This window comes from Mastomys coucha, unplaced genomic scaffold (assembly GCF_008632895.1).
Source record: "Mastomys coucha isolate ucsf_1 unplaced genomic scaffold, UCSF_Mcou_1 pScaffold3, whole genome shotgun sequence".
Taxonomy (NCBI): Eukaryota; Metazoa; Chordata; class Mammalia; order Rodentia; family Muridae; genus Mastomys; species Mastomys coucha.
Window position 1 is genome coordinate 28,257,349 of NW_022196909.1, and position 16,068 is coordinate 28,273,416.

Genomic DNA, 16,068 nt, shown 5'->3' on the forward strand with positions numbered 1-16,068 from the left:
AAACTTGAGAACAAATTATAATATTAAAACAGAGTCTCTAGGGAGAGGAGCCAGGAGCTGGTATGTTTTAAAGTTTAGAGAGGTGGGAGAGCACACAACATGATCATTATTTAGGCAGCAACTTAGGGGATGAAAGTCACACAGAGAATGGAGCTCTCTGCCCATGTTTGCTCTCTAGCCTGCAGTGACCTGCACCTACATTTCCCATAACACCCTGCACAGTTGTCTGGCGTAGAAGTGGTGACGTCAGTGTTCTGTCACCCCGAGAGACCCTTGCCTTGCCAATGAGAAACCTCAGTTCAGATTGGGAAATTAGAATGCAGGATGACAAAAGGTGACAGAGGTGGCTTAGTGTGAGAAAAAGAGGTCTCTCCCTTCCCTATGACCACAGATGCACGATTCAAGCTTCTGACCTCATGAAGAGTTCCAGGGACCGCACAGAAAAGCCCACAAGTTACCCTTTGGTTATTGCCTCAAAATGAACAATCAACTTGATATAGTGCCCACACAAAATGGTTTTGCTTTAGCAATTTTATGCTTCTGTCCTTTTTTTATTAAGATATGGTGAGTTAAGATGCTAATGACACATGTGTGTATGGTATCAAAAAAGAGCAAGGGCTCTGAAAGAGCCTATGGAGAGGAGAATTTCCCTCCCTTCCCCGAGACCCCTTTCTCTGAGAGAAAACCCCATGAAACAAACACAAACAAAGACGAGGGTAAAGAAATAACCACATACAAAATACGGACAGACCTGGCCCTAAGGACAGGCGCTTGGAAATACCTTGCAGTCCAGCCGACAGAGGCGGCCCTCGTGAGCCACCATATCCCCAGGAGCCTGCAGGAAATGTGGTCGGAAAAAGCGTTCCTGTAGAGGCTCTTTGTCTCTTTCTTGCATTCTGGACCTTCCTCTACAAGAAATATTTACAAACGTATAACAATAACTGTATGCATTTAGGCTATATGGCTATATGGAGACAGAGTCTCCTATAGCCCAGGCTAACCTTGAGCTCATTAGTAATCAAAGATGATCTTTTTTCTTTTTCTTTTTCTTTCTTTTCTTTTCTTTTTTCTTTTTTTTTGAGACAGGGTTTCTCTGTGTAGCCTTGGCTGTCCTGGAACTCACACTGTAGACCAGGCTGGCCTCAAACTCAGAAATCTGCCTGCCTCTGCCTCCCAAGTAGGGATGATCTTGAACTAATCTCTGATCCTCCTGTCTCTACCATCCTGAGTGCTGGCATTATAGGCTTGCAGCATTATGCCCAGTTTATATGGTACTCGGGGAAACTTGATGCATGTCAGGAAGGGCTCTACCAAATGAACCACACCCCTAGAGTAGAGAGGAATTACTAGATCATCAATCAATCAATCAAACAATCAACCAATCACAGCTTAGAACTGATACAAATATATACACACACATAAGCCAAACCAAACCAAACCCAAAGCTTTTTGTAGCAAGTATCCCATACATTATAGCATTGTTTCTAAAACTCTGAAATCAAGTAAATAAGCGCAGGGCTAGATGCTTCCAGAGGACCCAAGTTCAGTTGCCAGCACCAATGCTGGGTGGCTCACAACCACCCTTAAGTTCAACTACAGAGGGTCCAATGCACCCGTGCTCATGTGTGCACGACCCGGCCCATGCACATAATTAAAAATAATAAAAACAAAACAAGTAGTCCTTGGCCTTTTCCCCTCTGAGGTCACTCAGTGTTCATCGGCTGAGCTCCCCTCTCTGTGGTGTTTGGCACTGTTGAATAGCCATCAAAGGGCTGGTGAGATGGCTCAGCGGGTAAGAGCACCGATTGCCCTTCTGAAGGTCATGAGTTCGAATCCCAGCAACCACGTGGTGGCTCACAACCACCTGTAATGAGATCTGATGCCCTCTTCTGGTGCGTCTGAAGACAGCTACAGTGTACTTATAATAGATACCTAATAAATAAATCTTTAAAAAAAAAAAGAAAAGCCATCAAAATAAAGAAATAAATCAATACTCGGTCTGAGAGCCCCAAGAAGAGAAGCGTGTGAGTCACTCAGACCAGGATGACCGTGACTGAGAGAAAAGTCAGTCTGGTAATAAAACGGCCGGCGGGCTGAAACTAAAGAGGACCATGAACTTGAACTAGTAAGGGTGATCAACGGTAACAGCTGTGCTGGAGAACAAAACAAACAGAAAAGATAAAGGAGAGGCTGCAGAGGTTATCTCCACAAAGACACCGTATGAGACACGGGTCTTTTATTTTACTTCCTTTGGTAAGCTAGGCTACTCATCAACCTCAAAGCAACTATGGAAAGCTAAGTCTTTGCGACACCCCAAGATTCAAGGGGAAAGCTGGGTTCTTTCTCATTCGTGGTTTGTAAAAATCCAAGAGGAAAACAGACTGCAGCAGAAATATTCAGCCCTCAAGTTTCTGTTTGGTGATAGAAAAGTCGGTTGTTTCAAGGGGTCTCATCATGCGTTATGTGAACAGGTACTAATGGTTACAATTTTTTTTTTTTTGAACCACCACGATCGTGCCAAAGGGGCCAGGGATGTAGTTCAGTTGGTCCAGTTGGTTTGGCATGCGTGAAGCTCAGGGTTCACTTCTCAGCAGCACATAAGCTTGGAGTGGGAGATGCATGCCTATAATCCCAACACTTAGGAGGCAAAGGCAGAATTAGCACTTTAAAGTCATTCTTTGCTATACAGTGAGTTTAAGGGTCTGGGCTACAGTGGAGCCTGTCTTTTAAAAAGGAGCTGGGGATGGGAGGCCTGGAGAGATGGCTTAGCTGTTAAGCGTATTGGCTGCTCTTCTAGAGGACCCAGGTTCTATAATCTAGAGGAATCTGGCATATATATGTGTGTGTGTGTGTGTGTGTGTGTGTGTGTGTGTGTGTGTGTGTGTGTGTGTGTGTATACACACAAATACACATATACATACATATACATATACATGTGGGCAGAATACCAACGCACATAAAATTAAAAAGAATAATAAAATGCCCAAGCCTGGAGCTTCTCAAGCATAAATGTGCCTGTGCATCTCCTGAGGGTTTTTGTTCAAGTGTGAATTCTGACGTGGATGCTTTGGGTCAGGCTTGATGGCTGTATTCCAAGCTTCCTGGAGGAGGCGCTGGAGTGTGTGTGATACATGTAAGCGGGGTGATCTGCAGACCTTACAATGGCTGTTCACTGTGGTGAGTGGGGTCACGGGAAGGATCCCCAAAAGGGGGCTCGCCTGTCTTTACCTGTGAGACTGACCGGCAGGGCTGAGTCGGTTTCGGATGGGCAAACCCTGTACCATTAAGTGGCCAGAACAGCTGATTCTCCCCTGAGAAGCAGAAAACAGACAAGATGGAAATAAGGAGAAATCCATATTTTTTCAATGTATATTAATGTTTTCTTCACCAAAACATTATACACTATTTCTTTTTTAAAACAACTAAGAGACTTTCTGTGTTCAAAAGGAAAGGAAACATTGCAACTGTTGTTTTGTTTTGTTTTTTCAAGACAAGGTTTCTCTGTATAGCCCTGGCTATCCTAAAACCTGTTCTGTAGACCAGGCTGGCCTTGAACTCAGAGATCCTTCTGTTTCTGTGGCCTTAAACTCAGATCCTCCTGTTTGTGTGTCCCAAGTGTTGGGATTAAATGTGTGGGCCTGTGGGCCACCACTGCTTGGTTAAAAGCAATGCAACTTTAAATGTGTGTGTGTGTGTGTGTGTGTGTGTGTATTTACATGTGTCTATTGAAGCCTGGGGTTAATGTTGGGAGTCTTGCTAGATGACTCTCCACCTTAGTCATTGAGGAAGGATCTCTTAGTTGAACCCAGTGCTTGCAGATGTGACTAATATGGCTAGCAGTTTGCACTGGGGCTTCCCTATCTCTGCCCTCCGGGGCTTGAATACCCGGTGGGCCACCATACCTACCCAGCAGTCACACAAGCTCTGGTCCTCATCCTTGTACAGTCACTGCTTTACAAATCTGGCTTCTGGGGCTGAAGAGATGGCTCAATGGTTAAGAGCACTGACTGCTTTTCCAAAGGTCCTGAGTTCAATTCCCAGCAACCACGTGGTGGCCAAAACCATCCGTAATGAGATCTGACACCCTCTTCTGGAGTGTCTGAAGACAGCTACAGTGTACTTACATATAATAAATAAATAAATCTTAAAAAAAAAAAAAAAACCCACCACCACAACAAATCTGGCTTCTGGGGCTGTATAGATGGCTCAGAGGTTCGGAGAGCTTGCTGCTCTTTCGGATAACCTGAGCTGTTCCCAGCACCCATATAACCACATAACCACATAATTCCAGTTCTAGGGGATCTGACACCCTCTTCTGGTCTCTGAGGGCATATGCATATTTTTTTTTTTCTTTCTGAATTTAACATTACTGGTAGCAACAATGCAAAGAGCCTGGCCAGATATTCTTATGTTTTCCTCAATAGAAATTCATCAACACTGACATTTCAGGAGGGGAAGGCATGAAAATAGTAACAATGGCTATATGTATTTTCAGTTTGAATGGCAATTGAAAATATTCTGTCCTGTCTTTTAGGGGCATCTGAAAACAGTCCCATTCAGAAAAGAAAAGAAGAAAGATAACAGCTCTCTAACTTTTATCCATAAAGAAAAAATTAAAAGGAAAAAAAATCTGATAGGAATTTGAGAGATAATTTGAGCCTTTTTTTTTTCTCTAGGTTTATTTTAATCTTCAAAAGACTTGTGTAAAGTATGAGTATTTTGCTCAAGTATGCGTCTGTGAACTGTCTGATTCCCTTAGAAGCCAGAAGAGTCCAGAACTCCTAGAACTGGAGTTACGGATGGTTGTCCACTGCTGGGTGGGTGCTGGGAACTGAACCCAGGCCCTCAGCCAGAGAGTATCGGGCACTCTTAATGTGCTGACCCACGCTTCTAGCTCTCATTTATTTAATTAATTTGTATTTATTTGTATGTGTCAGTATGTTTGCCAGGTATGTGGGTGTCTTCAAAGGGCGGAAGAGGGCATTAGAGCCCACTGATCCGCAGGTGCAAGTAGCTGTGAGCTGTCTGATATGGGTGCTGGGAACTGAACAGGGTCTTCTGGAAGGGCAGCAAATGCTCTTAACTACTCAGCCCTTGGGTTGTTTTTTTGTTTTTTGTTTTTGATTAGTTTTCTGCCTTCAAACTCGATACACTGTGAGTTTGAACTAATCCTGCTTGCCTTTGTTTCCCGAATGCACCACTAAGCTTGCTTGTTTCTATGGGGTGTTGAGGATCAACCGCAGGGCCTCAAGCTTGCTAGACAAGCACTCTAAATACCCAACTGTATCCTGCAGCCCCACCTATGTCTTCTGACAAGGGCAGTGAGTAGCTTTAATTCCACCCTGTGTTCTAGTTAGGCGCAATCATGTCTCTCCCTCTCATTGTCCTTAAGGTCTCATTCACGAGCGACATTAACCACGACGGCTGGTGTCCAGGAGGCCTGCCACTGACCTGGGGGTTGGCTGCCATGATGGTGTAGTTGCCATCGTCATCGCCGTGGGTGGACTCGATGTGTAGAGAGCAGGTCCCGTCCCCTTCTCTCCTCATTTTACAGTGCTCGTTTCTCTTAGAAATCTGCTTCCCATCTTTGAACCAATAAACCTGGCATGAGAGGGAGGCAAGGAACTGTTGGTGAGGACATACTGTGAGCATCTTCAAAGGTAGAGATATTCAGAACTACGAGACCAAGGTCAAACGCCATCTCTGTTGCAAGATACTCGTCATTTGCAAACACTGAGAAACATCATAAAACACATTCAACATGACAGTACACTGTGCAGCTCCACCTGTACCTATACAATATCTAAGTAAAAAAAAAAATACAATATGGTTTAGCACCGTGGTAAAGTTTTGATTATCTTTATTGTACCTTGTAATTAGCTTAAGGATACTTGAAGGATCGCTATGTCTTCGCAGGCAAAATGATGACCGAGGAACCTGAATCATCCACCCATTATCCCATATAAGACTCGGTCGTAAAGCAGATAGATCCAGGTCTGAGCACTTGGGATGGCTCGCCTTGCTTGAAAGGCTAATGTGGTTTATTGGATGGGGAAGAACATGGCTACTAGCACCAAAAGATTTACCCTCTGACCAAAATCCAAACTCCCAGACAGAAATCTACGGATTTGCTGTGCATGTCTCTGTGGTTGGCCCTGCACGAGTGAGGATGAGTCCTTCAAGGCAGGGCAGAGAACAGGAGGGCTGTAGGTGTTCATCCACCTTTGCCCTGATTACCTAACCCTGTGTGGCACCACCACACTCCTGTTGGTGAAAGCAGATCCCTGCCACAGCCACACTGGGTGCAAAGCCTTCTCTGACTGCCAAGGAATGCGATGACTCAGAGCCAGTGACAAGCATGGGACATTCTTGGCGATTGCTACCCTAACAGTAAGGACACCCATATAGCTCTCTTTGTATGACAAAAGGCACCTTGTGGGTGTTAAATAGAAACTAAACACAATGAGAACTATTAACTGGGTGAGGTCGGTGGTTAAGAGGGCCAATCATCCAAAATAAGGCCCCATGACTAAGAAATTTGTTTTAAATTTGTATTAAAATTCAAACCAGGTTTGATGTGGGAGCACTTCACTTTAATTCTTACCCTCCAGAGACAGAGGCGGGTGGATCTTTGTGACTTTGAAGCCAGCCTGGTCTGTATAGTGAGTCCTAGGCCAGTGGGGATGACATGAGGCCCTGCCAAAAAACAAACAAACAAACAAACAAACAAACAAACAAAAAACCCTAACAATTCTGATTTCTCTTTGGCCTAATGATCTTGTTCCTGATACATTTTTAGCTAAATTTTGAGGGCATTGTTAACTTTTGAATATTGTTTTTCATTTTTATTCTCTAGATATTTCACTGTGGTATGACAAGTTTGTGTGTACATGTGTGTATGTGCATATGTATTTGCACGTGTGTTTGTGTGTGTGTGGGGATTGTTTTGTTTTGCTTGTTTTCCTGAATTAAGGTAGCCTAGGGTCGGGCGGTAGTGGCGCACGCCTTTAATCCCAGCACTTGGGAGGCAGAGGCAGGCGGATTTCTGAGTTCGAGGCCAGCCTGGTCTACAGAGTGAGTTCCAGGACAGCCAGAGCTACACAGAGAAACCTGTCTCGAAAAAGCCAAAAAAGAAAAAAAAAAAAAAGGTAGCCTAGGCTGACCTCAAATACACTATGTAGCCAAGGGTGGCCTTGAACGTCTGACTCACTTCCTAAGTGTTGGGATTATAGGCATGCATCACCATGTCCAGGTTTTATGTTTTGCGGGATTGAACCCAGGGCTTCATGCTTACTACATAGTGAGCTACATCCTAAGCCAGAGACTTTTCTTTTTAATATGTCTCTGGTGGATGGATGGTGCAGGAAGAGGCCAGAAGCGGGCATCGGATGCTCTAGAGCTGGAGTTACAGGTGTTTGTGAACCACCCTACGTGGGTGCTGGGAATTGAATTTCCATCCGGTAAAAGCAGCGAGTTCCTGGCTGTGAAGCCATCTCTCTAGCCCTCTGAGATATTTTTGTTATTGTTGTTGTTTTCGGTGTGAGGAACACATACTAGCACCTGTCTACTCGAGGCGAGGTGACAACCCTGCCTCCTAGCTAAACGGCCCAGCCCCATGAGACTTTCTGAAGACCCTGAATATAGTTCCATGCTGTTGATGATCAACTGGCGGGTCATCTTCCCTACCTTTGGAACAGGTATCCCAACGATTTTGCAGGTGAAGGTGACTGGGGAGCCTTCGGTAACCCGGAAGTGCTTGAGTCTTTTGTCAAAGATGGGTGCGATGCACTTGCCCGTGGGGATTTCGTCGTGCTGTATCTCGTCATCCGATTCGTCGACAGGAGTACGCTCCAGGCGGAACTCTATCTCGTTCATCAGCCTCTGCTCAAAGCTGGATATTTTATATTCCTGTCAAAGAAGAAGGGTATATTGAAATGTCTATGTAAGATAAACTTTATCATCATTTTTTTGTTGTTTTGTTTTGTTTTGTTTTTCAAGTCAGGGTTTCTCTGTGTAGCCCAGGCTGTCCTGGAACTCACTCTGTAGACCAGGCTGGCCTCGAACTCAGAAATCTACCTGCCTCTGCCTCCTAACTGCTGGGATTAAAGGCATGCGCCACCACCGCCCGGCTCATCATTGTTAATATAATTGTATAAGGGGCTGTGTATACATGCCATGGGCCCATGCCAATGTCCTAGACAGCTCCCTGGAGTCAGTGCTTGTCTTAGGTTTTTTTTTTTTCTTTAAAAAAAAAAAAGATTTATTTTTACTTTACACATCTATATGTTTTGCCTACACAGGTCTGTATGACATAGATGTGCCTATGAGCCACCGCGTTGGTGCTTGGCATTGAGCCCAGGTCTTCTGAAAGGACTTACAGTACTCTTCACCACTGAGCCGTCTCTCTCTGGCCCCTTAGGTGGGGGTTTCTGTAGCTGTGCTGATGACTATGATCAAAAGCAACTCTGGGAAGGGAAGGGTTTATTTATTCTTGGAGGTTGCGTCATCCAGAGAAGTCAGGGCAGGAACTCAAGGCAGGAGCTGAAGCAGAGGCCGTGGAGTAATGCTGCTTACTAGTTTGCCCCCCATGATTGTTCAATTGGCTTTCTTATACAGACCAGGACCACCTGCCCAGGGGTGGCACCGCCCACAATGGGCTGGGCCTCCTCACGCATCAGTCATTAATGAACACCATGCCACACAGACTTGCCTGCAGGCCAGTCGATGGAGGCATTCACTCTACTAAGGTTCCCTCCTCCCAGATATGTCTGGATCTGGGTCGAGCTGAGGAGAACCAACCAGCCACAGCTCGGCTTCTACCTTGTCAAGGGTTCTGGGGATGAACTCCAGCTGTCAGGCTTACGGCGGAGAAGTACGTAAAAATATATCCCACGGTGAAATGTAAAGTCCCGCTTCAGAAAAAGGCTGGTAGAGAACTTCGATGACAGGGATAGTTTGGGTCCAGCTCACTTTGGTGTGTGACGGTTACGTTTATTTGCAAGCTTTAGAGTAATAACGTTTATAAAATCGGATATACCAAACGTTTATAAAATCAGATCTACCTGATCAAGGTACCAGCCGTGTAATCCGATGTGCTAACTGAAGACACGTGTTAAGGTAAGAGTAGGAATGTAAAGGCCAAGCTGCTTCCGTGACAGATTAAAACATTTGGCAGGCGGAGCCTAGGAACAAGGACACTGTGACAGAGAATGCTGTGTGGCCAGTTACTAAATCCCTGAGCTGATGGGCAGTTTGAGCAGCAGTTTGCTTGATCTCAAGGTCGAATGTGTCTGCCACACACAGATCCAACTGTAAAGTTACAACCTACGTAAAATTCCTGATGCTCTGTGCAAGTGGGAGTAGTGTGTCTACAATAAACCCACGTCCTTTCTGCACTGTTACTCATGAAAAGGGCTCCACTGGTCCACCATCGATGGACAGGTGCATGTTTCTGATTTTCCAAACTGGGTTTAAGTCACTTCTCATTTCTGCCTTACCTGCTTTCAGAATAAAAATGCAAGTTTCCATATCAGCTGCCTTCAGTGATATCTGTGATCAAAGGAGATAACACACACACACATACACACACACACACACACACACCATACATACATACCCCTTCTGTGCAATATGGCCAGTGTAGGACTCAAATAAATGATAAATGACCTGTCCTTTCTGGTCCCATAGAATTACAGCTGCTGTGCACAAAAGCAAATGAAAATCTAAACGTAAAATCTTCAGAAGGTACTACCTGAACTCTACCTTCTTTTTAAAGGATAATCCTCTGAAGGGAGATGTGGTACTCTGAGTGAGAATGGCTCCCTTATGCTCACATCTGCAAATGTTTGACCCCCAGTTAGTGGAACTGTTTGGGAAGGACTAGAAGGTGTGGCCTTGTTGGAGGAAGTGTGTCACTGGGGGTGGGCTTTGAGGTTTCAGATGCTCAAGCCAGGCCCAGTCTCTCTCTATTTTTCTCTCTCTCTCTTTTCCTTCTCTCCCTCCCTCCCCCTCTCTCCCTTTCTCCCTCCTTCCCCCTCCCTCTCTCCCTTCCCCCTCCCTCTCTCTCTTCTCTTTCTTCTCTCTCTCTCCCTCCCTCTTCTTCTCCCTCTCCCTCCTCTCTTTCCCTTCTCTCCTTCCCTCCCTCTCCCCCTCCCTCCCCCATCTCTCTCCCATCCTGCTGGTCCCCCACATCCCACCCTGCTGGTCCCCCACATCCTATCCTGCTGGTCCTCACAGCTCATCCTCCTGGTCCCCCATATCCCATCCTGCTGGTCCCCCACATCCCATCCTGATGGTCTCCTATATCCCATCCTGCTGGTCCCCACATCTCATTCTGCTGGTCCCCCACATCCCATTCTGCTGGTCCCCACATTCCATCCTGCTGGTCCCCCACATCCCATTCTGCTGGTCCCCACATCCCATCCTACTGGTCCCCCATATCCCATCCTGCTGGTCCTCACACCCCATCCTGCTGGTCCCCACATCCCAAGGAATCAAAACAAGGCTTCATACACGTTAGGCAGATGATCTATGTCCCACCCGACACTCCTTTTCCCTGTCTTTCCCATTTCCTTTCCTCTTCCTTTCTTTCTTGTACTGGAAGTTGAACTCTGGGCCTCACAGCTGCATTCTACAGCTACAGCCTCAGTCCTTAAAATGTCTTCTGTCTAAAGTAGGCTTTAATATAGACACGTATCTGTGCAGCGATACCATCTTGGGCGTGTACTGAGAGTCTTGGAAACCACCTCTGTGGGTAGCAGGGGACCACTTTAGGCAACTACCTGTAAACAGGTAACCATAGTTACCTATGGAGCGTTTCAGGACCACAATTTTCCACCAACAAGCTTCCTAGCTGACTCTACAATGGAAGCTGTGGCCCACTTTGTGAGGCCAGATGACCTCGGTACCCAAAGACGGTATTAAACAGAGTTATATCCTTCCAACAAAATTCCATCCAACCATCTGACTTTCAGTGGCCTTACCTGCTGGTGTGATCTGACGTCACTGAAATTCACTTTCTTCCCCAAATCTAGAATCACTGAGTTCTTCATCTCTCGGATGTAATCATCACTTACTGCTTGAGGGGCCTTTGTGGTTTTCTTCATTAGACCCTGGGGCGGTCTGCAAAATAAATTCCCACACCTATGGTCTCCATGGGTAAACCAACAACCTGACTTCACCCCTCAGGGGATTAAAACACTGTATGGAGAAGCATTTTATTAGCTCGAGGCAAGATTTCATGTAGCCCAGGCTGGCCCTGAACTAGCTATGTAGTCAAGGATGATTTTGAATTTCTGCTCCTCCTGCCATTGGCTCTCAGTGTTAGAATTACAGGTGTGCAAACCACACCTAGTTTATAAACTGCTGGGCACTGAACCTAGGACTTCATTCATGGTAGGCAAATGCTCTACTGCATATTTTAAATTGTTTGGCATGGTGGGCAATGCCTTTAATTCCAGCACTCCAGAGGCAGGTGAATCTCTGCATTCAAGGCCAGCCTGGTCAGGGACAGCCAGGGCTATACAGAGAAACCTTGCCACAAAAAATCAAACATCATCAACAACAACACAAATCATGCCCCTTGTCCTGAGCCATTCAATCTCCACTTCGTATCTATTTGATAAGATCATCTCAGAATGAGACTCACTAAGAGTCTCTGCCGGACCAAGCTATCCTGTGCGCACGCCCCTCTTCATTGGCATCTCTGAGCTTTTAAGATACTTACACGGATGGTGCACTTTTAGGCAGCCCCATGGCATTGGTGGGTGGAATGGAAGGGAGAGAAGGCAGAACAGAGCTAAGGAAAGCTACCGGGTTCTGAATCCGACCGGTAGGAGAGACAGGCGTCGGGGATACGCAGTGAGGCTGAAACTGGTTTCCACTGGGGATGGAATAGGTGGCTGCCGGCAGCACTGCTGGCTCTGCTGCGCTTGGAGGAGCTGGCTCATTTTGGATGGAGAGCCCGCCTGGAGATCTGCCTTGCGCGGAGGGGTGAGACATCAAGAGGCTTTCTTTGCTGACGGTCCTCTGAATTGTTTGAGGGGTACTGCTCAAGGTGAACACTGGCGAGCTGGATGGGGACACGGTTGCTGTGGAAGAGCTTGAAGGGGGGAAGAAGTGCTTTGGCCGGGCCAAGTTGAATGTCTGCGGAGCAGGACTCTTGACCTGCTTGCTGGAAATGGTCACTACAGGGGGAGCTGAGTTCACGACACTCATGTTGAAAGGCAGCGACTCCTTGGGTGATGAAGGAGATGTGTTTTGCAGTTGCTGCTGTTCCAGTAACACTTGGTTGTGAAGCTGCTGTAACTGAGTGGAGTCACTGCAGAAAAACAGGGCAGGGAGAGACAAGGGCCGTGTTACCATCAGCCTCGCCCCCCTCAGAGAACCCTACAGACTGGCCTGGGGCTGTAGCTCAGAGGGGAGAGTGCTTACCTAGCAGGCATGGAACTCTGGGTTCGATCCCCTGCGGGCACTGAATTCACATGACACACATACCTGTAACCCTAGCACTCAAAGGTTAGAGGTAGGGGGATGAGAAGTTCAAGGCCATCCTTAGCTACACAGTAGCTGGCCAGCCTGGGTTACAGATGACTATTTTAGACTGGCGCGGGGAGGGGGGGGGTGACTGTGGAGGGAGGCAGGGGCACAGAGGGGGTGACAGAGAGAGACAAAGAGGACCAAAGTGGCAAGACATCACCTAAGAATTGCTAGTGAGCGGTTATCTTTTGGTCTTTCCCTTTTCCCAAGAGAATCACCAACAGAATATTCTTTGTGCTATGACCCTTCAGTTGTGTAACTGTGGATGTTTATCTACAAGTTGGAAAGTAAAAGAAATGGAGACAGTGTTACTCTCGTTGATACTGTTTAAAGGTCTGATGCCCTTGACTAGCTCAGCGTAGACGGCAGGCATCTATCTCCTTGCACTCCTGCTACTTGGATGGGAATGGAATCTAGTGCTCGGTGCATGCTAAGCAAGGGCTCTACCACTCTCAGCCACAACCAGCCTTAGGGAAGGAGCTGAGTGTGTCTGAATGGTTCCCACCCTCTCTTGACAAAGTTTTGCGGTGAAGAGGGGGACCTTCTGTCTTCATTCATTCAAAGCGGTCTTGCTTTAAACCTTTAGCGTTATAATTACAACAGAGGTTAAGTTTTGCTCTCCAAAGCGCCCTACCGTAATGCTTAGTGTGGTGGGGCACACCTCAATCCCTGTGCTTCAGTGTTGAGGGAAGGAGGCTCAGGAGTTCAAGGCTAGCCTCAGCTATGTGTCAAGTTCATGTTAGTCCAGGCCATAAAAGACATTGTTTAATCATATACATATATGTATATGTATACATATACTGATAAACTTCACACTTTTCTTTCTTTTCTTTTCTTTTCTTTTTTTCTTTTTTCTTTTTTTTTTGGTTTTTCGAGACAAGGTTTCTTTCAGTAGCCCTGGCTGTCCTGGAACTCACTCTGTAGACCAGGCTGGCCTTGAACTCAGAAATCTGCCTGCCTCTGCCTCCCAAGTGCTGGGATTAAAGGCATGTACCACCACTGCCCGGCAAGAATGCAAATCTTTAACTTCTTAGTTTTTTTGAGACTGGTCTACTATGCATTCCCAGCTAACCTGGAGCTTTCAATCCTCCTGCCTCAGTCCCTGGAGTGCTGAGTGTACTGGCACCATACCCTGTGGATTTTGAATCTCTGGGATTAAAGTATTAGACAGTCAAAAATACAAGCCTGGCTATCAAGTTTGAATGTGGCTTTAGCAACAATTTTGGATACTGTGCGCCTGAGCCAACTCTCCCTGGCTCTGAAGGACTGATAAGTGCCAGGCCCAGCATCCCACTCTCAGGCCCAGCATCCCACTCTCAGTGGCTTAAAACCATGTGGGAGAAGTTGGCAAAGGCTGACTTTGAGGGCTCTCTTGCCCTGTCAGTTGTTAAACATTTCCCCGGCTGATCAGGACAACTAATTCCGAGCATATGTACGGGGGCTTTACCCGGCCCCAGGTGTAGGCTGTTCATTACTGTCATGAAGTCTGTAAAACAAACAAAGCTGACTGACTCCTGCCTGCCGGAGGCAGCTATGCGCAAGGGGCTAATCGGACTAGGAAGGAATCTAAACACAGTGATTTCAAAATGTAGGCCAGCTGTTCTTCAATGTTAGCCAGCCTCGGAATCTGGTTAAGTTACCGAGAGTTTCGGGTTCCGTGGGTCCGGCTTAGGGGCTGAGAGCAATGCTCTCGGTCAACCTACCATTCCCTAGGTGACTCTCATGTGCTCACCACTGCACTAAAGATACACTTGTCTGGGCTTTGAAGAGACAGAATGTTTGCCTAGCACTCAGGAAGTCCTAGGTTCAGTCCCCAGCTCCCCCTATAAATGCTGGGCGTCACTGTGTACACCTGCAATCCCAGCTTGAAGGAGGTAGAAGCAGAAAAATCAGAAAAGGGTCATCCTGGGCTACGTAGTAAATTTAAAGCCAGCCTTGGTGACTCGGGACCCCGTCTCAAGATAATAGCAACAAAAGACACATTCGTCCCTAAAACATAGGCTTTTTAGTTTATCCTAATTTTCATCTGACAGTTTGCTCATTTTTTAAAATGTTAATTTTTGGTCTTGTTTTTTGTTTTTTGAGTTTTGTTTTCCTGGACACAGAGGAGTGAAGGGTAGGAAAGGTGGCAACTCAGATTATGTCTCTAATTCTTCATCATTGGCTTCCAAACTGGCTATATGTTAAAATAATGTATGGAGACTGTTTCAAACTAGTTGGAGGGCTTTGATTACATGGATATATTTAATTCAGAAACATTACTTTACACAGCTTGATATTCAGGCTGCCAGTTTCAAAGAAAGGATTATCTTGGGCAGGCGGTGATGGCTCATGCCTTTGTCTCAGCACTTGGAAGACAGAGACAGGAGGATCTCTGTGAGTTCAAGGCCAGCCAGGGCTACGAGAAACTCAGTCTCACAAAACAAAATGAAAGGAAGAAAGAAAGAGAAAGAAAGAAAGAGAGAGGGAGAGGGAAGGAGGAGGAGGAAGAAGAAGAAGAGGAGGAGGAAGAGGAAGATGAAGAGGAAGAAGAGGAAGAGGAGGAAGAAGAAGAGGAGGAGGAGGAAGAGGAAGATGAAGAGGAAGAAGAGGAAGAGGAGGAAGAAGAAGAGGAGGAGGAGGAGGAAGAAGAAGAAAAAGGAAAAGAGAAGAAGAAGAAGAAGGAGAAGAAGAAGAAGAAGAAGGGCTTTGACTATACAGCGTAGCCCTTCTTTCTGCCGAATTTAAAAATTAACATTATCACCGCGCAGTGGTGGCACACGCCTTTAATCCCAGCACTTGGGAGGCAGAGGCAGGCAGATTTCTGAGTTCAAGGCCAGCCTGGTCTACAGAGTGAGTTCCAGGACAGCCAGGGCTATACAGAGAAACCCTGTCTCGAAAAAAAAAATTACCATTATCTCTAATTTCTGTATGAATGGCTAACTGAAAGAATAAGAAAACAAGCAAAATCATCTACACAGGGAAGGATGAGCCTTCATTTTAATGCAAAGCTTGCGCACAGGAAGCCAAGCAGAGCAAACCTAGTGTGAGTAGTCCCAACACAGAGATAACTGAGACCCTGGCCTTTCTGACTATACTGATTAGTATGCAGTGTATTTACTGTACTGAAATGCCACCCTGCACTCCACAACTGTGCAATAATTATGTGACAAATTGAAAAAAAAAAAAAAAAGAAAAAACCACACAGGGCTGGAGAGGTGGCTCAGCAGTTAAGAGCGCTGGCTGCTCTTCTGGAGACTTGATCTCCAGCACTCTCATGGTGACTCACAGTGTCTGTACATTCAGTTCCAGGGGACTCAACACCTGCTCTGCCCTCTGTGGGCACTGCACATACATATCGGGCATTCATGCATGCAGGCAAAATACCCATACACATAAAATCAATACGATCCTTTTTTAGGCTTGTAGTAAAGGTTGTGGGCATGTGAGCTCACAAAGGTTATGTATGTGTCTGTGTGTGTGTATATATATACTCATATATATATATGTATATGTATATGTGTATATATATATATATATATATATATATAT

General features: G+C 46.0%; 1 protein-coding gene across 1 annotated transcript in view; it reads right to left on the reverse strand.

The window, feature by feature from the left end:
- The window catches only part of Mypn (myopalladin), a 90,095-nt gene that overhangs the window by 8,104 nt on the left and 65,923 nt on the right, over nucleotides 1-16,068 (reverse strand). Inside the window, exons 11-16 of the mRNA XM_031347982.1 lie at nucleotides 11,726-12,319; nucleotides 10,983-11,121; nucleotides 7,687-7,908; nucleotides 5,452-5,601; nucleotides 3,229-3,311; nucleotides 782-908 (exon numbers count right to left, since the gene is read on the reverse strand). Coding sequence (XP_031203842.1) covers nucleotides 782-908; nucleotides 3,229-3,311; nucleotides 5,452-5,601; nucleotides 7,687-7,908; nucleotides 10,983-11,121; nucleotides 11,726-12,319 — 1,315 coding nt within the window. The remainder of the gene's footprint in view (nucleotides 1-781; nucleotides 909-3,228; nucleotides 3,312-5,451; nucleotides 5,602-7,686; nucleotides 7,909-10,982; nucleotides 11,122-11,725; nucleotides 12,320-16,068) is intronic.